The sequence below is a fragment of the Erythranthe guttata genome, chromosome 6 (assembly GCF_056151865.1).
Source record: "Erythranthe guttata isolate IM_541 chromosome 6, IM_541, whole genome shotgun sequence".
In the NCBI taxonomy this organism is placed as follows: domain Eukaryota; kingdom Viridiplantae; phylum Streptophyta; class Magnoliopsida; order Lamiales; family Phrymaceae; genus Erythranthe; species Erythranthe guttata.
The window spans coordinates 14,696,678-14,717,058 of record NC_142538.1 but is presented as its reverse complement, the minus strand read 5'-3'; the positions used below and the strand labels follow the sequence as shown (position 1 = coordinate 14,717,058).

Here is a 20,381-nt window from a genome sequence, read left to right as displayed (position 1 = left end):
AGTGAAATTAAAAAGCAAAAAACAGTTAGTTTCAAATGAAAAAATAGGGAAAATAAAGCTAAAAATGATATATATATATATATATATATATATATATATATATATATATATATATATATATATATATATATATATATATATATATATATATATATATATATAGCCAATACATGGGTAAAAAGTCAAAAAAAAAAAGGAACAAATGCTATAATAAATGTTGGTAACAAGAAAGAAGTGACATCACCATATTTAAAAAGAATGCAAATGATAGGAAGTTATTTAGTACGTTTCATAATTGAAGGGTGTGTTTGCGACACACTCATAATTCAGGGGTGCAAGTGAACTTTGTGCCCTTATTAGTCAAGAGACATAATAATGTTCATTTAACAAAATGAATTCCCACATATATAAGTTCCAAACATAGGGGTGTCTAGCAGCCCCTTGGAGTAGATTACATCTCTACCCCCAAGGGTAGATTTTGAAATTTATAACTAATATTCCACATAATCTCCAAGTTCCGTTGCTTACAACTCCGTAAAAGTGTAATTGTAAGGCAGAGAAATAGCTCAAGGATTACTTCTAATTACCAACACCACAAGGGTTTATACGTTATTTAGTTCTTACCTCAGAAGTTGCTCGTACTTTACCCAATATATTATATTACAACATGTTAGATTTTTATTACAGTATTAGAGTATGTAGTAACAATGTACACTGAATATCCAACAAATGAAAACCAAAAGATCAATTGACCTTGTAATCCAAATCTTAGTCATGTACTATTTAAAACTAGCTCTTCGGCGCCCATATCATGGTACTAAATATCAATCGTGACAAATCAAACACAAGTACGACTAACTGCAGCTAATAAACGATGCACCCAATTCAACATCCAAATATAAAATGGCAAAGCAATTATTCTAGCCATATATGACTGCATATATTCACCTTGTGTTATTTACTTCCAAGAAACTTCAAATTCACTGCTTTTGAAGAGCAGTGGTAATGACAAAAACGTCCGTAACACGAGAGTAATATACATCACCAAATCATGGAAACAAAAACCCGAAAAAGCCACTAAAGAAATCGAGGGAGAAGTGAAGGATGCCGTTGCAAAAATGTAAGACTTAAAAACAGCCAGCATATTTGTCACCATTAGCGTACAAAAGTATAAGCCAAGAGATCAAAACTGTGAGAAATCCACGAACTTCTGTGAGATTTGGTTGTCATGTCTTATACGATATGGAGGAATCCCCAAACGTCTTCAATAAAACTGTGCAAGTTTTTTCTGAACCTCTGGTAATTTATGCGGTCAAGTGTTGAAGAAAGATTATTTGAAGTTGTGAGTGATTGGAAGCCATTCCTTAACCGAAATCTAAATACTGGGTTCGTCTGCCTTTCTATCAACTCACTTGCTAATTTCTGCAAGAGGTAATGTAAGTCTGAAATTATTAAAATGTTCACGAGAAAGATCAAATATAAACTCACTACCAATTTTTTGACAATATAAAGCAAAAGAAAGATGCAAAGTTATCTCTAATTCTCTAGTATCAAGGCTTAGCATTTCAAAAAATGTAAATCAAATGAGATGAAGTCTAATTATACATAAACCCTTCGAGTTTGAAAAATTAGCAAACCTCCCTTGAGGTTTAATTCAGGTCGATATTCAACCGAAATTTAATAAATGACGTTTCTACTGTCATAAAAATATTCTTTCTACTGGTACATTACACCATTTTCCCTCAAAGTTAGATCGAATTACACCTTCACGCATTTAAGTTCAGAAAATTACTCGAACTTTCTCTAAAGAACTTTCCCCTCAAGTTTGGTAATTTTGTCAGTAAATAATGTCTCTAAACACAAGATGTTACCCCATGCTCAAATCTGATTATGTTATCAAGTAAATTGAATGTATAAATTATTGAAACCAATATGTTGCAACATGCTAAAGTCTTTACTTTTTATCAAGTATAATTGAAGTCTATATGAAATAATAAGATGTAGCTGTAGATACCTGATAAACACTCTGTTCACACAGTATCAACGGAAGAAGCGCATCAGCTGCGGAGCTAACAAGCTCGGTGCTGTAACATAAATTAAGACAAGCATCATACAGTGTTTCAGGACTCCAAAAAATATCTATGACGTGTATTGCAATAAACGATGCATGGATATATTACTGCTGGAGAATTAAAACAAAATTATGCACTCTGTTTAGCTTCGTCTTGTTATCTATGAAACAGTTTCTTCTAGTTCTCGCTAATAGGGTTCAAAACTTTCTTCGCATTTTACCTGTAATCCTCAAAAAGAAGAAGTTGCATCAACGAGCGAAGTAACCGACTGAGAACGCTTTCGTGAAAATTTCCATTAGGGTCATTGTAACTTGTAGCATGTGATCCTAAACCAATTTTACCAGCACCTCTGTCCTTGTAATGGTGTGATGCAAGTGCTTTCACAGCTCTTAGGCACAAATCTACAGCTTCAACGTCCTAATCACAAACAAGAGAAATCATAAAAATAAAATAAAAAATAATCATAATAAAGGATTTAGTAGCATACTGAAGAAGGGAAACATCTTTCCGGACAATTAGAATCACAAATTCCGAGCTGAGACGTTTATGTCGACATAAAAAAATATAGGTTCTGGATCGTGCATTACCTGATGATGAAGACCAAAATCAAGAGTTCCAAGTATGTGACTGAAGGCTTCAACGCTGAGCTGCTCGATAATTTCAGGATAAACCTCCAGCAGATGTGATAGCAATGAGAAATACTGTCCAAGAAAATATTAATTTCCACAAAAAAAAAAAAAAAAAAAAAAAAACTGACTCCTCTAATACAATAAGAGAAGGGTCTTACACTGTGGCAAAGTTTAGGGTATTTCAGCAGCTCCGGAGTTATCAAAGGAGCTATTATGTGAAGACCCGTATATACTACCTGCAAGCGAAATTCAATCAGAACATACAACTTTGTTTTACCACGATTAAGTATCTTTCATTGCATACCTGAGAAATATTTGTACCATAAGCCTCTATGGGTTCGGATGCAAAATCAACCTGTGGAATCATTTTTGTTTTGAACTTGCAAGCATTAAATCCAAAGGCAATATTTTTTACACAAATGCATAAACCACAATGACTTAAACCATTAAGGACAAGTAAAAAACACAAGCAGAAGGGTTAAAGAAAATTACACACTACTTCCGTTGAATATCTAACGTGAAATGACTCTCTCCCTCCCTCTAATTAGGAAGTTTCACATGGTTATTTTGTTGCGTGTACATCTTGATTGGCTCTATTTTGTTAACTTAGACGTAAGAATTTTCACCACTAGGTTCAAATAATAATGTATACGAATACAGAGGCTTGCCCAAGCAAGTGCAAAAGTCAAAATAATCATACCATCACAGAAACTATAGTTGGTAGATATGTCAGATAATAAATTGAGGTTTTGTGGGTGCTTTAATCAATAACCATAATATGTTTCGTTATAACAGAAAATCCAGAATCGTACTACTAATGAATAAGCCAAATATTATATAGATGGAAAAATAGAGTCATAATAAGGAAAGAAGTTTCCTAAGAATGGGAGAAACAAGGGGTCGCATCACAAAATTTGGTCATGAAATAAGAACACTTCATACTTGCAAGCAGTTAATTAACTAAAAAGATAGTCGTGCTTTTGATGCATGACTGACATGGTATATGCCATATAGGTGTTCCATATATTAAACCAAGCACAAGTATCAAGTAAATAAACAAATGTATATTTATGATAATAATTTCGTCAACACCAAATCAATGAATGTTGTTACTAGCTGGATCCAGGTGCTGATTATAAGATTTTTTTTTTTAAATGCATGAAGATATTGTAAAGAAATCACACAGTTTCAGCTAAAGGAATTGAAAGGGGCTGTGATGGGAAAAGAGGATCAGAAAGTAACATAGTTAATTTGAATAAATGGGTAACAGAAATTACCAGATCTTTCGAACATAGATTTGAGAGAAGTTGCAGAAGCGCCCGTAAATCCTTATATTTATCTGCATCTGCTGTACGTAAGCTGTTTGAAAGGCTAACCGAAATCTGCGAAAAAAGTCAAATGATTGGGGTCAATTGTAGCTACTAGGGAGTAAGAATAACTATTAGCATAGCATTATCAATTCTAATATCCATTCAACAGCAAAATGTTTCATTAAAAGAGACAATAACATAACAATAGTTAAAGACGGGACATCGCTGGTGTACCACAAAATCCTACACAGCAATTTCTTTGGAAATGATCAAATCCAAGTGTATCAGGTCAACTGTGAAACTAACCTCTTCAACAATCTGAACTTATACACACAATCACCTGACACTCATACTTTCCTCCATAAATAGCTATGTGCTGTTGCTAAAATAGTGCAATGTGGATCATTTTGGAAGTGCAAATATACATTCTATTTCTATGCTTAATATAGAAGTTACAAACAAACAAGATCTTGGAAAGAAAAGTTTCATATATGAACATCTCCCAATTTTGTTAACAAGCAAATATAGCAATAATCCTTTGGACATTCTCTTTTTTGTCTTTTTTTTATGTAAAAGGAATAAAATGATATGATAATATTCAGATCTGATCTATTGGATCAAACTTCCCAAAACTATCGTAGTAATATTGATCATTGCCCGAGTCATCACAAGATAAGACATTTCAGAAAGGTCAAGTCACACACTAAATCATGGTTCCTTCAAGGCAATAAGTAGAAGAGAATAGGGGAAATGTTAAATGACTTCAATTGATTAAACTTTGGATCCACCATAAACAACTATAAATTGCTAGATGAATTTGGCTACCGTTTGAAATCTACAAGAATTCAAAACCACCCAAAAGGGAACTGATGGTTTAAATGCCTGTTAAAAAATTTAAATCCAAAAAATGGAACTGTGGGTTTATATATACTTTATTTCTTCTCTTTACATATAACTATTAAAACTGAGCTTGAGGCCCAAACCTTTTACCTTGCCAATGTTGTGAGCTGAATAAAGCTGTAGTAAACGCATACAGAATTCAACCACAGCCGCAGTTTCTTGAGCCTCTAAGTAGATGATTTGGCCTTCCACCCAATCGGTGACAAATTTGAGTAGAAGATAGACAACTACAGACTAGATAAGGAAAAATGTAAAACAACATATTAGTCATTCTCAAAGCAAAAACTTTCAGTATTTTAACAATAGAAACAATGAGTGAAAAAAATTGATCAAATATAAAAACAATAACACCATGAATGACCAAAGAAGTAAAATTCATGCGGTTCTTACAAAAACAATATATACTTTATTCACGGGAAAATCCTAGAGTTAACAGAATTCATTATACTTAACGCGAATAAGTGTATAACAATAAGGACGGAAAATCTAATTATCCCTTCAAAATATAGGCACATTATTTGATAAATATAAAAAACACCAAGTCGCGTGGTGGGCGTAGGCCCTGTGGTCCAGTCACAATGTTGCACTATAACTATAAGGCTATGGTATGCGCTTTTTCTAACATCAATTCGTTTTCAGAGAACTCGTAAATTATGTGGTTACATTTATCTTCTTTTTTTTCATTTTCAGTTTTAGATATCCTAACTGTCATTCCACCATATACCAAAGTCATGCCCATATCCGGAATGAGTCAGTTAATGCCCTAACCAGTTTCTTGGAACCTTCATAGATTATCTCCCTTAACCATTCCCATAAATAAGAGAGATTTACATAAGTTCAACTTCAAACTATGCTCCTAAAACAGGTAGCGTTAAGATTTTCAGAAAAAAAAAAAAAAAAAAAGATGATGTATTATTTCTACCTCGTCTTTGTATGTTTGAAGAAAAGTCAAGACGGGGTTCATCACTGAGAACCCCATTTGATAAACTGCATTCTGTACACGAGGTTCTGAGGCTCTGGCAACTCCACGAAGCCTTTCCAACAAGCAACTAACCTATGGGTTATCATGGTGACATCCAATATATTATAATTTGTATATAATAATACATTCAATGCATAGTTCACAAACTTTACCAACAAAATAATATCAGGCTGTTGAGCAATGGCTTTGAGATCATTCTTGCTCGACAATTCCACCAAGTAGGCAGTCATATGACTTGTCAGACTTCTTATGTACCTACAGATAATTGGAAAAAAAGATCAGGTAACTTGGATAACAATAACATGAAAATAACTGAAGCCCGTGAGAAAAAATGAAGCTCACTCATTCGATGACTCAGGAGTTTTCATGCCACAAGCTGACACAGTAAGTGTCTGAGCTAACGAACGCTGAAATGAAAGAATGAATATGATAATCTTTACCTAAGCACCACGGAAGAAGGATGGTGTTCTGTACAAGTGACGTAGAAAGAATGAAAGAAATCACAGAAAACTAGAGCTAGCAAGTAAATGAAAAAGAATGAAACAGAGAAGAGCAGAGAAGACGTATGTTGAACATATATCATCTACATTATATGCCCTTGTCTGCCAACAACATGACAGGAGAAAATCAGTATTGATATTTTCTTAGTTTGCTGTCCATGAAACAGAGAGTGGCCAACAGAAGCTAGGATAAACAAATTTTTCTTCCAAGATCATGTAATCTCGAAAAAAAAAAAACAATGACAAATTACAATTCATTACCTGGTGAGCAGCATTTAATGATAAAATAACTCTTTCATTAGCGAAAGCATTTGCTAAGTCACGCCATGAGTCCTGCATATATAACATCAAATATTTCAAGAGCCGCCAATAGGAATTTAATAATACGATAGACAATTAGGTTTAACGGGCCAAAATCTGCAGTAAATTAAGTGAATATCATTGGAAGTTATCATTTATATCAATATAGCAAAACGATTTGCCCGTTCTTCGACAAACATCGATCATAACTGTTAAAGAAGTGAAAATCCGACCATCAAATCTTCTTCAGACCATAAGACTAGAAGTAGTCAATCCTCTACTTACACAAATTCCTTTAGTACTGCAAAAAAGCAATATCTGAGCCCAGGGTATAATTTCTTCCATGAATAAACTTTTACACAAGCAAATTTAACCTTCCACTAACTGAATCATCAAACTGTAAATGGACCAGGGGAATTCTTTTAAGAATTTGGCTCGCAATACAATTCCAACTACTTTAGAGATCACTGAAAAGATTAATAGATGCTAATGGTTGAGGGAGTCCCTGTACATACATGGATCCTACCATGTAAAGTTCTTTCCTCAAATGATGGATTACCAATTTTTCAATGATGTATATAAAAATAGAACTGTTGTAACCAATTTAAAGCACCTGAGTCCATTTCGACAATGAAAGCTATGCTTGGACTCGATCATACATGAAGAATGGTAAAATAGAACAGTAAACCGCCGTAGTGTATAAAAATAGAACTGTTGTAATCAATTGAAAGCACCTGATTAAACTACCTACAGTGTTAGTTACATCCAGCCTAGGCGAACAGGGAATATACCTTCTTGAACGCGTGAAAAAAAAAAAAAAAAAACATGAAAAAAAGAACACACAACACAAGAAAGCACGGTCCCAGTAATAACAAACTGAATAAAGAAAAAACAAATTACAGGCACTTTATGTATGCAATAAGATGCTACTGACCAAAGTAACAAGGTGGGTAATAATGCTCTTCCGTTTAACAAGTCCATGAAGCAACTGGTAACATGTGAGTGCCTGTCATGGAACAAAATCATGAACAGTTGTAATGTCCCTTCAACATACCATATTTTCAGATAAAAAATTTATCTCTACTAATTACAGTCATATTTCAATCAGTCAGATAAATAAGGAATGGAGTTGAAGGAAAAAATAACCGGTAGAGTGACTTTATAACCCTGAAAAATAAATTGGCTGAACCCACAGAAGGGACTTCCATAAGTATATATAGATAAACTTACATCCAAAAGAAATCTGCAGAACCCATACCTGCAAGTCCTTCTCCCCAGGGTATGAAACAAGTGTACTCAAAGAGATTCGAATAATAATATCAAGGACAATTTTTCCTCGATCATTCTCTCCAGAGAAACTAAACAACGCATTTGTAGGGTGCTTAGATCGAAGTAGGGCATCATTACAATTTTCATAGCTGCTTCTATGTTCTACACTTTCTTCGGATGGCATCAGGTACGTTAAAGACCATCTTGCAAGGAACCACACAACTGCCTGTAGTGTTAGGTCTAACATGTTAATGCCAAGGAACAATAAGAAAATGCAAAGGAGAACTTCAAAGAAATTCAAGATACCAAAGTTTAATCGCAACTAATATTTATGCAAGTTAAAATGTTAAGCATCGGCTGGATATATCACATGAAAAGATGGACAGATTGATCCTTGACTATTAAGGTGTGTAAAGTGATAACAGAAGACCAAGCCATAAACAAAAACAACACTCTGGAGATTTCTGTATGTACATATTTTGTTATCTTGACAATATTTAAGCACTTCGCAGCTGATTCAAAAAGTTATGATCTAAACATTCTTTGAGTTACTTAATTAAATGCTGGCCATTTTATTATCTATCTTAGAACATCATGCCAGCTTCTAAACTACGCAACAAGAATGCCATGTGCCTTATACAATGGCATCTCCCCCTGTTGAACCTCGAATACCAAAAGTTCCAATCAATTCCCTATTAATAGTTCCTAACTTGGTTTCCTGTATGAAAATTAACAAGATGTCTTTTTGGAATACCTCCACTATTTAAAACTTATCACTCTGTCCCAAACATCACTCCAACAAATCAATTTCATTTGAGGAACATAAGTGATCAACCCATGGCAAAAAGAGGTTTGTGGGACATTTGTTCCTAGAACAATGAAACAGGCAATGAAGCAAGTTGGCAATGAGAGATAAATTAATACCTCCATGAGTCGAGGACTGAAAAACGATGTTCTCACTACTGGATCTAAACTTTGTTCAGCAAACTTTATAATTGAACTGCAAAAGTCCAAAAAATAAATGAGTACACTCCATGGAGAATTGAGAAAGCAAGAAAGTGAACTCAGAACTACCAAATATTCATCCTAACGGTTAATATAAAAAATTCTAAACAGAATCATCTATGCTGATGTATTCCTGGGGAAGTAAGCATGGACTAATATGAACTCAACCGTAAAGCAGTCAATATTTTTACAATGTACGTGAATATATAATTGACGACAAGTAATAATGTGCTCAGAGATTATTGCAAACTCAGATATTCCCATGAAGTCGCATAGTAAAGTTAAGCTGTGTTCAGCTATGCACATATTCACATAAAATTACTCCAGGTCACCATAATTGCAGTCAACATCCAATACTCGTTTTAAGCTTAACACTAACCACCGTCCTAATAATTGAGTTCTTGTTCTTTTTACCGGTATATATTTGTGCAAGATGATTTATGACAAACTCATAATGAGCAACCTTATTAAGAGACAAACATCCCTCTTTCACTGTGTTATTTCTTTTACTATTTCAACCTACAAGGCTACAACTCATTACTAATATTTATTACATCAGTTCATGCAGCCATCAAAAAGTTTTGGTTGATGACCAATACACATGATAAGGTAATATAGCTCATTGAGTCTTGGAGATATCATATGGCAATATCAAAAACGTAACAGGGTAATGTAACTACTGATTTGCAATCATGTGACACAAACAGAGGAGACGGGTATAATAAACAAGAGAGGTCTATCATTTCCCTTCTGTTTTACAAGATTTTCTTTCCACATATTCCCATTATTTCCGAACTATGTGTATATTAAATTGGAAATAATAAGGGAAATAGTTAATGAAAATCCTGAGAACTGGGAAAAAGACAGTTTGATTACATTTTATGGCAATAATAAATCAATTGTGCTAGAACAAGTTCATACGTCCATCAGAACTGATCTGCAATATTAGGATTCTGTGCCTCTTCATAACTGAGCTTTCGTATGTTAGGATCAGAAGCAATAAACAAGTTTAAAAAACTATTAGCATTTCTACGGGCGTCAAAGCAAGTTGTACACTTCAGTAAAAACAAACTTCTTATCAGAGATCATAGCCAGATTTAAAGAATTATCAGAACTTATACAAGACTACTTGTTTGAATAAGCATGTCCTGCAACTTATTTTTACATATAAGGTTAAGAACATTTACGAAGGTGCAAATTGACTGACTTTGCAAGCATCTGACACAATCATGACGTTTCAATGAGCAAGAATGATAACACTGATTTAACAAATTCCAATCAAACTGACTAACTTCGTTCCCGAAATACAATAAGGAAGCCTACCCAGAAAGCATGATAACTGGGTGTTTATCCATCTCCAATACGTTAGCATAATGGCTTTTAATCTCCTTTGGCACCTGAAAATTCCATATTCATTGTTCCTAAGAACCTAGATTTGTGAATGTGAACACGTGTGCTATAATAATTCCAATAATGTCAAACAGAAGTGAGATATGTCATGAACCATAAGGCACTATTCGAAAAGGTGAAATTGCAGGTTGGGGCCTTACACGCTTTCGCATGTGCAGCGTAAGCGCTGTGGTGTAGGGCCCATATCACCAAACTTCAGTATTTAATGTTAAAAAATCTTACAATAACATGATATAACCAAATGAAAAAGAAAACAAAATATTCCAAATATATGTGATGAAATTATGATGATATTTAGACGAAAAGCAAAAAAATGGTTGATATTCAATGTCATACTCAAGGAGCTTGATTTCTGAAGAGCTATTCCACAATATTTTAATTTGCATGCTTCACCAATCCCGAAGATCCACGTCAAGATATCATTCATCGAAGATGAAACTTGAACTGTTCAACCATATCGTGGGAATAACTAAAGTCTCTCCTAAAGTGCCTTAGTAAATAGTGGACAATCGATAGAAAAGACGACCGTAATTCTCCTAATGATTATTAGATATGACACGCCATTGTGGGCAGACTGCCTTTTAAAATCTCCTAATCTGTAATATTCTGGAGAGTGACCGAACTTCTAGAAAGGTCCTTCAACTATCCTTGTGGATAATGTGTTTTGAGTGGGGAAGAAATGAATAGATAAAAAGAACATAGCATTTCACATAATAAAAATGCATCACAAGTTGTTGCATCTAAGACAAACAATACAAGCCAAAAGGACAAACTCTCCCAAGGGTATACTGAGGCCGCTTCAAGAACACTACTGAATAAAAATAATCAACACAAAAATAAAAAATAAAGGCAAACAACAGTAGGAAAAAAATAATAACATTACCAAAGGGGTTTCACCCTGTCCTTCATCAGCCAACACGTGCCCAGTTATGAGTAAGAGAGAATAAAGTTCTTCTAATGTTTCAGTTGGGTTACTTATGCCTCTGCCCTACATTAGCATGAAAATACGAAAGAAGAAAGTACTGATTGAAGAAGTCCTTGATGCTGCACACATTTACAGAAATAAACCAAAAGTTGCAATAGAATCATGGATCAAAGTACCCACTTTTACAAAATAGAAAGTGATAATTGATAACGAGAAAGGAAATCCATAAATCATGTGATAAAACTATACAGAGATATTGACAAGGAAAGCCTTGAACCGCATATCATCGAGTGAAACTATCAAATGCTGCTATAAGACTCCAAATATGAAGCTTTCATTCTTTAATGATTTATGATCCTAGTCAAAGTACCAACTACCAACTATTAAACAAGATCCATAAAAACAGCTAATTTTATTATACATTTCTCCTTCGAAAGTGGCCTCAGTTTTGTTTGCAATATTTGCAGACAAGTATGCTATGACCATTTTTTTAGAAAATTGATCATCTTTACATAGTTCAGTCCTCAAACCAATGACACATCCAAGCTCTGGGTGTGATGTGAAGAATGAGAGCCAGAGAGACTGGGGGCAGAAATTAATACATCCCTATTTCACTGAGTTGGAGTCACAGTCATGAAATCCTAAATAAACCGATGCCAGGAATCACATGAATTAAATCAATGCTAAAAGGATAAATAAGGAGAAAAAATATAAAATTTCATGACAATACGCAATTACTTCTTTCTTTGGAGCACCGAGCACTGCTTCTTCAAGATAAAGGGATATGATAAGAATAAGAATGGAAAGAATTTGTATGTTCAAGGAGGAGGACGTCATGAGGAATTGAGGAACAACATTCATGGCTAGCTAACTATTTATGTTTTATTTGGAACAGATTACCCAATAAAGATTCTGCAATGCATTGGTTTGTTAGACAAGGCTTATTCGAAGAGACAAGATTCCCAAGGACAATTGTCTACTATAGCCCCTTATTATAGGAAAGTATTGGATGTACAGCACCACTGCTTATTACTGCTTTCCAAATGTGAATACATCAATTATGGTGGGAGTGGAAAAATTACTTCCCCAGATGAAGAATATCCTTATCAAGTAGACTTTGAGACTTCCATTTAAATGCAGTGGCAATATAAAATGTTAATCACATCAGCATAGAGTAGAGTACATATAAAGTTAGAAGGTACCTGATGAAGCCTCATAATACGCTCTGAGAAAAGTTTGGTAAGTAGAGGGATTGCGGACCCTATAGCTGCTCGAGCAATAAGAGCATAAGAGCTCAATCTCTCATCCATAGCTATAAATAAAGTGCAATTAGGGTTCCACAGATGATTAAAGTTGCAATCACTATTATGTTAATATAGAAAAAGAAAATGAAATACGCCGAGTTAACAATTTTACCAGTAACGGAAGCCTGAAGATAATCATGTTCATCATCATCATTAAAGGCTGATTCAGAAGCGGCTATTGAGAAAACAATGTTAAAATACGACAATATATGGCCAAAAGGGAAAAATAAAATGAGCTGCATAAGATTTAACAAAATATTACCCTTTAATTCAGATTCTACAATCACTGCAAAGAGATCGGCTGCAGCACTAATGCCTTCAGCTGGAAGTGAATGATTATGTCCACTCGCGTCCAACTGCTGTAGTTAATTAAACGAAAAAGCACAGCAGAAAAAAGGCATTCAAAACAAACAAGTTATACTGCCAAAACCTAACTACGACGATACTGACACTCATGCATCACTCCATGCCTCAAAAAGACAAAGAACTAAAAGATAGGCATTACATGAAAAATGAAGCAAATTTACATACACTCCCCTATGGTAGAGTTTAGATAATAACAACATCGAAATTAGTGTATAAGTTGTCAGCAAGCAGCTTTACGAACATCGATAACTCAAAAATAAAGTATTATTGATGATTGTAGTGTACTAAGCCGTACACTCAATAAAAAAAGATGATAAATGATAAGTATATGCAGTTACAGAGTATAAGAAGAACATAAGCTAAGGCAGCAATGATATACCATAAGAAGGACGATCCAAGTATCCAGTAAAATATCGCGTGCCTCCGAGCTCCATGTATCCTCTTCTGTGTGATTTGTCATAAGGTCTTTAAAGACTTCACACATCACGGCGGATAATAAAGTAAGGGTGCCATAAGGCCTGCATATCAAGTCAAACCTTCAATTCTTTAAAAAAATCATATGCAAAAATAATACCCTTCCATTAGGGCTGATCATTTAACTTCATCTTTGAGTCCCCACGAATACTACTTTATTTCCTAAATAAATATTTATTTCAAAATACACTCTGTTAAAGCAATGAAGTGACAAGCAGATTTTCAAGTTCAAATTATTTGTTAAGAGTTAGTTAAGATGCTTAAAATTACTGACCTCAAAGATTTCAATAGCTCATCAAATATTAGTGGGGACGTCACAGTTGCCAGAGACAGAAGTGCACGGCAGCCATCCAACAGTTCACTGAGAATATCAAATAAGAATAAAGCCAAACAATATCTTATGCAACAAGAGAGGCGTAACTATTGAATCCATACCTTTCACTCTTTCCCGATTTTATTGCATCAGAAACAGCATCTGGAGGTTCCATCCACTGTACAATTCCTGCTAGCAGTTGCAGAAGGTGCTGCCTTTGCATGTGCCCGCTGTCTATTTCAAAGCACTCAGTAGTGAACACATACCAGAAAGTAATAACCAGTTATAAAACAAAGAACAATATATGGTTGGAAAATTGGAAAATTCCCAGAAAGGCAAAGAAATATATAAAGAAATAACAGAAAGCACAAGCCTAAGGTTAACACATAGGTCTGAGCCAAATCTTAATGGATAGTCAGCAGAAGGGTAAAGTCATATCTCCATTTTCTGCAGAAACCAAGTATGTAATGGCATGCAGCTTAATGTTGGAGCGCAATTTACATTAACCAACACTGGAGATAACTGACTAGAAAGAACAAAACCATAGCAGTGAAAGGGGCAAACAGCCTCAATCATTCTATAGTAAAAAAACTACTTAATTCTACGTGAAACACAGAGTAAGAGTGTCTGCAAGAGCTTTACTAAATCAGCTAAATTCAAGAAAAGGTGAAACCACATAAAGGTCATTCAGGGTAGGTATACTTCAAGGAAGCATCACAAAGTTGATAAAACCCAAGATATTTCCCTTGATTTCTTTTGTGAAATTGGCCTATTTGAACAATCTCCTCATTCATGAACTGGATTGGTATTTTTCACCAATCAAATAAAATTACACAAATATCAAAACTAGCACTTGACGGATTTGCGGATGACCCTTTTTGCATGTTTAAGGTTATAGATGGAGAAAGAATTGTTTCAATCACCTAAGATGAGCTTTCATCAATGTTCACATAAAAATATGATCCTAACTAAAGGACCTCTCTACACATCCATTTTCTTAGGTAAAAACAGAAATCAAGACATTCTTAAAAGCACCAACTAAAGTGCTCTTTTGCAGTAAATTGTTGATTGATATTTAGCATATCTTCGGAGGGAAAAACACAAAAATGTTTTGCACGACAGGATGTACCGAAACAACCATCTATTTATGAAGAGGTACGAATAAAATATACCTGATGGGAAGATTGCGCCTGTTAAGGTGAAAAATTGTACTATAAGTTTTCGAGCGGAAACTGCAAGAGGGCAGTCAAGCCAGTAACCTTCACAGGAAAACTTTTTCCTTAGAGCAGTATAAAAGTTCAGAAGCCATCCAACATGACCACTTGAAATCAGGACATCACGCCATTCAGGACCAGGCTATAAGAGAAATAAACAAAACCAAGACCATTGATGTCAAGTCCCGCTTTGTCTGTAAATATAAACATTAAAAATTATTTTGAGGTCAAGGATAAAGTTGGAAATTCTTGTCAGTTCTTCCCTTACATCAATCGAATTCCATCCAAAATTCTATCAGTAGGGAGTACGATTTAAACATTGTAAGCTCGTGAAAGAGTGAGGGGAACACTCTTTAATTATACTATTCCGAAGGGATGCGGATGTAAATAGCCCTAAATAAATTGTTAATAAAGGTTGGTCCAGAAAAAAAAAATTAATTTAACCTCACAACACAAACTAATCATCTCACTACAAATGCCCTTCAGAAAAACCTTTTTATCTGTTTTATTCTTGTAAATGGAGAACAATTTAGTTTCTTTTTAGTCAAACTCAAGCTTCACATGTTTGTATACGGACATTCTTGAGGCTAAAAATTCCAGTGTATAGAGAAAGCAAGCCCCATAAAGTTTTAGTCAAACTCATGTTCAAATTGCGGTATATTCAAAGTTAAGCTCATTTTCTCATGCTTGCACATCACCGATCTTACCACTCACCTGCACCAAGGTACATTCAAACCTTCTGAGTGAGTTACTCTCTTGCTTCCCATCACAGAACACATCTAACCCTCTTTTCGAATTCTCGCCAGCTTTCTTGCTTTGGAAGTCCCAATTCAAGATTTGAAGCATCAGATGTAGTGCTGCTGAACAGACTTTAATTTCAGGAATTTCAGAGTCGGCTTCAGTAATTCTATTTGACACATTAAAAGCAGCATGTTGCACCCAACTGTAGAGTCCCTGAAGTGTCATAACAAAGAAAGAATACGGATGAGAAGAAGTGAAAAAAGAGACAAAAGAAAAACTTTAAGCATCAGAAACTTATGATTAATGTCATACCTTCATATAGTCTTGCTCTAGTGATATCCGGCATTGCTCGTGGAATTCTCTAGGACGGCCCATGGCAGAGGATGTAGTGGGTGAAAATTCAGATACCTATTTGAATATACCATGTACATGCTCTGAATGAGAAAATAACTGGTACCGTAAAAGTTTTAGAGCAGAAACAACATGGTAGCTTTCCACGTATCATTGATGAGAAGCATACCAAAGATTCAAGAAAACTGATTCCAACAAACTGTACATCCAAACCATGGACCCCACTAACAGCTTGTTTCACCTGCAACATATAACTCAAAGGTTTGTCAAGTCTGGAAAAGCGGTTGCACAAGAACCAAAAACACCAAGTATGTTAAGCCGCCTCAAAATACAAATGTTAGTCTCTCTTGCTTCTTATTGAAAACCTTACACTACTTCTTCATGAATAATACCACCACCGATGAGGGATTCAAATTTTGGATTCTGGTGTCTAACTGTTGTACTTTTGTTTAACATAACTGTTGTACTTTTTTTAAGACAACTAATGTGCGGACAACATAAAAGTTTAGTCATCATTACCTGGATGAAGAATGCTTCCTTCTCCGCAGCTGTAAAATCTAGCCTACATGAAGACCACAGAAACAAAACCAATTAGAAGATCTTCATATTGCACCCATGGCTAAGTGGCGGTGTGAATGCAGATATTACTGAGAAATGGATATCAAGTCAAAAAACAGGAAACTTCCAATTGACTTATATCTTAACAAAATTCAGATGGAGAAAGGAAAAAAAAGAAAAAGAAAAAAGGAAAATAGAAAACGCAGATATTTTAAATAAAGAATAAAAGAGAAAGGCAATACTTGTTCTAAGCCATATTTTATGACAAAACCACTGTAATCACTTTCAGAACTGAATACAGCGCAGACTATTCCATGAGAGAAGGGCAAAAAAACACTAAATAAGGCAGTGAAAGATACCACAAAGATCTAAGTTAAACATAGAAAGCACCTCAACCTAAGTAAGCAAGTCATCCTTCAATCTCAGTGCACAACTTAGAATATTAGACTTTCATTACAATATGTTGAATTGAGTTTTTGTAAAGAGAGTGTTCATAATTGCAATTTTTCTTTTGTTTTTCTTTTGTTTTTCTTTTGTTTATCTTAAGCAAAGAGAGCAGACACTTACCAGCCCCTTTTCAGTAATTGAGCACCCAGTGATGCAACCTTCACCAGGACATAACCGTCAGGTAGCGTAGCATGTTTCATGATAAAGCATAAACAGAAACTGCATGAAATAAAACAAAAATCAGTGATGACTAAAATGCAATATGCCAGCATACAAAGAATTCTCTCTGGAAGCTGAATTTATAATCTATACATTTATGTAGCAAAGCAAGGCATGTGGCTTACGTAAGTGCAAAATAGGTCAAACGTTAAAGCTGCAGAGTGTTTTATTTTTATGAATTCAGCGAAATAGCTGTTACTTTTACAAACCCAACGACAATAGACAAAGACAATATAGATGGAGAACTAAATATAATGAAAAGTATCGGATCACAAACTAAACTAAACTTAAAAGTATCGGATCACAAACTAAACTAAACTTCTGAAGTTACCTGACCAATCCTCTTCTAACATCAGCCTCAAGGAGACCCCATTCTCGTAGAGCTGCATGTCTTATTATTCCAGCAGCCTGAAATCTTGCATTTGCCATTTGAGAATTTTCTGAAAGACCAAGCTACTTCTAGTAAGAAGCAATGTCGTTCGCTTTGATTACTATAAAGAGATGTGCATAACTGACAAACATACCTATAATGAATTGACACGCCTGGTAAGGGCGACGAGACTCCCTCAAGGATACTATGGTTGCTTCAGCAGCAGCTGGATTGACATGCATCTGCACAGTTTAGCCCACTCATATCACTAGGCCCATACATCATTATAAATAAAATCAAACAAATAAAATAAACAGGGATGAAAACATCAAAACTTACAACAAAGATTCGAATAAATTAATTAAGACCGTCCGGCCCTTTTTCAAATTCGGTCGACTTACCGGTCAAGCATGACTTATAACGTTGTTAAAGTACGCAAAACCTATTATAAAACTAGCTCTGGACTGACAGTAGTTTAGATATACATGAATTCCACAACAATAAATCATATAAGTATATGATACAAGATATCCTATATTTAACCAGCTTAACCCTACCAGTTTTATCAAGAATTTGTGATTAGTTTGATGATTAAATTATCACACAATTAGTTTCTGACCTTCAAAGAAGCCGGCACGATAATTAAGCACATTGCAGAACTTTAACAAATAATTATTTTCTAACAACCCTAAGACAAATGTCTTCTGATAACAAACAACACTACATGCGAAGAATCTAGCTGAATAATGAATCGCAACATCCAAATCATAAATCATATATTTGTCTGGACAACAAGAATTCTCAAAAGCATCTCACAAAATGAACCTCCGGCAACCAATTTCACACAAGATACCCTAATTATACCAAATTGCAATGTTTATATTCGTCTTCTCATCATATTCCACCAAACCAGAGATTATAAAGTACGAGAGAACCATAAAATCCCCAACAATTATTTCATTCAAGCAGAAATGTATAAATATGAATTTCCGCTTGTTTCAGTTACCATATCCAATCACTCGAGAATCGAGAGAATATCTGAAAACTCCGGAAAAAAACCATACATATTCAATACGGCAAGGGTTTTGTGATTTTATAGAAATCGATTGAACAAACCTGCATAGCATGGCAGGCGAGCTCAATTGCTTGCATGGTGGCTTGAAGCTGAGCCAAATCGGCCGCCCCCGTGTTCATCGCCATAGCTGGAAACTCGACACTCGACGCTGAATGTACCGGAGAGAAAACCCTCCCCTGCTGCTAAATTGTTTCTTCTCAAATGGGCAGTTTCGCTTTTCGTTTTTGGGAGTCAAAATAGTGAAATACTTCTCTCTCTGCTGTGAGAAAAATCTGACTATATCAGTCAAATATGAATTTGTAAAATTGGGGCTATTATTGTATGTATTATTTGTAACTAATTTTGTGAAAATTTTGGCGAATTACGGGCCACCCCTGAGGTATGGCCAAATTATGAAAATAGCCCTCTTGTTTGAGTAATTACAGTCACCCCCTCCTTTTAAATATTTTTACATAAATTTTATGTAATTTGATTATTTACCGAATCAAATCGTATATCTAGTTCGGTAAATGGTATGAAATGTTGGCGTACCGAAATTTCGGTTCAGCTTTACCTAATTAACATTCCTAAATTTATCTCCAGAGGGGTCTTTTCATAAGATAATACATAGTTGAGGGGGTGGCTGTAATTACCCAAAATAACCCTTTTTCGACACATCAAACGATTTAACGCGTCAGTCAAGGTGACGCCTTTTAGTGACCATCGATATCTTTTAAATCCAACGGCTGTGATAAGGGGGAATTTGTGTAACATCCCGCGTTCTCGATAGTCTAGTTATCTATTTTTCCTCACATCACATTTGCTTGGAAATTTGTGAATTATGTGCCAAATTTGATTAGTTGCTTTTCAATTTGCTTTATTTGCTATTTATGTGGAATTATGTGAACTAATGTGCATTATATGTTTGCATGAATATTCTTGATTTTATTATCTATATGTATAACTGAAATGTATTTCCCGTGTTTAATATAATTGAACATGTGAAATTATTTGATTTACGTGGATTTAATTTTAGTACATATAGAATTTATTTCACACACTAGAAAATGTATATGCTTGATTGATAGTAACTTTCTCTCTATGTGCTAATTTCGAGTTAAGTAACTAATTATTTAATTATGTATCTAAAGGCCGAATTCTATGTACATGCATACATGTGTTAACCGATTTAATGCTAAGTGAAGTTGGTCATGAAATAAATAATTCTCTAAGCATAGATAATTAAAAAGTAATTTTTATAGAAACTCTCTAGATCCCCCTCTCTTTAAATTGGTTATGATTGTATGTGTTGCATGCATACACTTCCATGTGCATTTCCACTTGACTTTTCATTTAGCATTTTATTTTAAGATAACTTAAATAAAATTGTCAACAAGTCCCTCTAGGTAATTCCTACTTTCTCCAAATCGCAAAAAGACCTCTCTTCAATACTTACTCATTAAGATCCAAGCCTCTCCAGTTCTATAAATACCACCCTCTCCTCTTCATTTCCACACACCAAAACATCAGCCAAAATTCCTCTCCCCTCTCTCTTCTCTAACCCACGACAACTCTCTCCTTCAAATAATCCCAAAGGCTTCTCTTGTTCTTCACAAAGAAGCAAGCCCTTCTCCTTCTTCTTTCCCCTCAACAATTCAGCATATACTC

The 20,381-nt window shown here is 34.7% G+C and overlaps 1 protein-coding gene across 2 annotated transcripts; it reads right to left on the bottom strand.

Annotated features, from left to right (window-relative positions):
* Positions 1-884: 884 nt before the first annotated feature.
* On the bottom strand, positions 885-19,041 carry LOC105962708 (exportin-4 protein). 2 transcript variants are annotated; one of them, XM_012987024.2, is made up of 32 exons: positions 18,776-19,041; positions 17,814-17,901; positions 17,621-17,729; positions 17,191-17,289; positions 16,585-16,627; positions 16,235-16,306; positions 16,027-16,122; positions 15,688-15,927; positions 14,932-15,115; positions 13,882-13,993; positions 13,721-13,807; positions 13,352-13,490; positions 12,869-12,965; positions 12,719-12,781; positions 12,505-12,614; positions 11,261-11,365; positions 10,291-10,364; positions 8,887-8,962; positions 7,952-8,188; positions 7,628-7,699; positions 6,655-6,726; positions 6,236-6,300; positions 6,046-6,148; positions 5,834-5,965; positions 5,002-5,145; positions 3,979-4,083; positions 3,006-3,056; positions 2,860-2,937; positions 2,660-2,773; positions 2,293-2,489; positions 2,015-2,084; positions 885-1,422 (listed from the first exon to the last, which is right to left on the bottom strand). In XM_012987024.2, the coding sequence occupies exons 1-32, from the start codon at positions 18,857-18,859 to the stop codon at positions 1,234-1,236; spliced, it is 3,507 nt and encodes a 1,168-aa protein (XP_012842478.2). In that variant the 5' UTR covers positions 18,860-19,041; the 3' UTR covers positions 885-1,233. The 2 variants fall into 2 exon arrangements, with proteins under 2 accessions (XP_012842478.2, XP_088676028.1); XM_088819902.1 differs by having other exon boundaries at positions 12,869-12,962.
* Positions 19,042-20,381: the final 1,340 nt, after the last annotated feature.

Excerpts from the sequence above, each read along its gene's own strand:
- LOC105962708 (XM_012987024.2), bottom strand. The coding sequence starts at position 18,859 with ATGGCGATGAACACGGGGGCGGCCGATTTGGCTCAGCTTCAAGCCACC. Across the intron at positions 15,928-16,026 it reads TAGAGCAAGACTATATGAAG|GGACTCTACAGTTGGGTGCA; the intron begins GTATGACATTAA and ends ATGACACTTCAG. Across the intron at positions 15,116-15,687 it reads TTGAATGTACCTTGGTGCAG|CCTGGTCCTGAATGGCGTGA; the intron begins GTGAGTGGTAAG and ends TTTCTCTTATAG.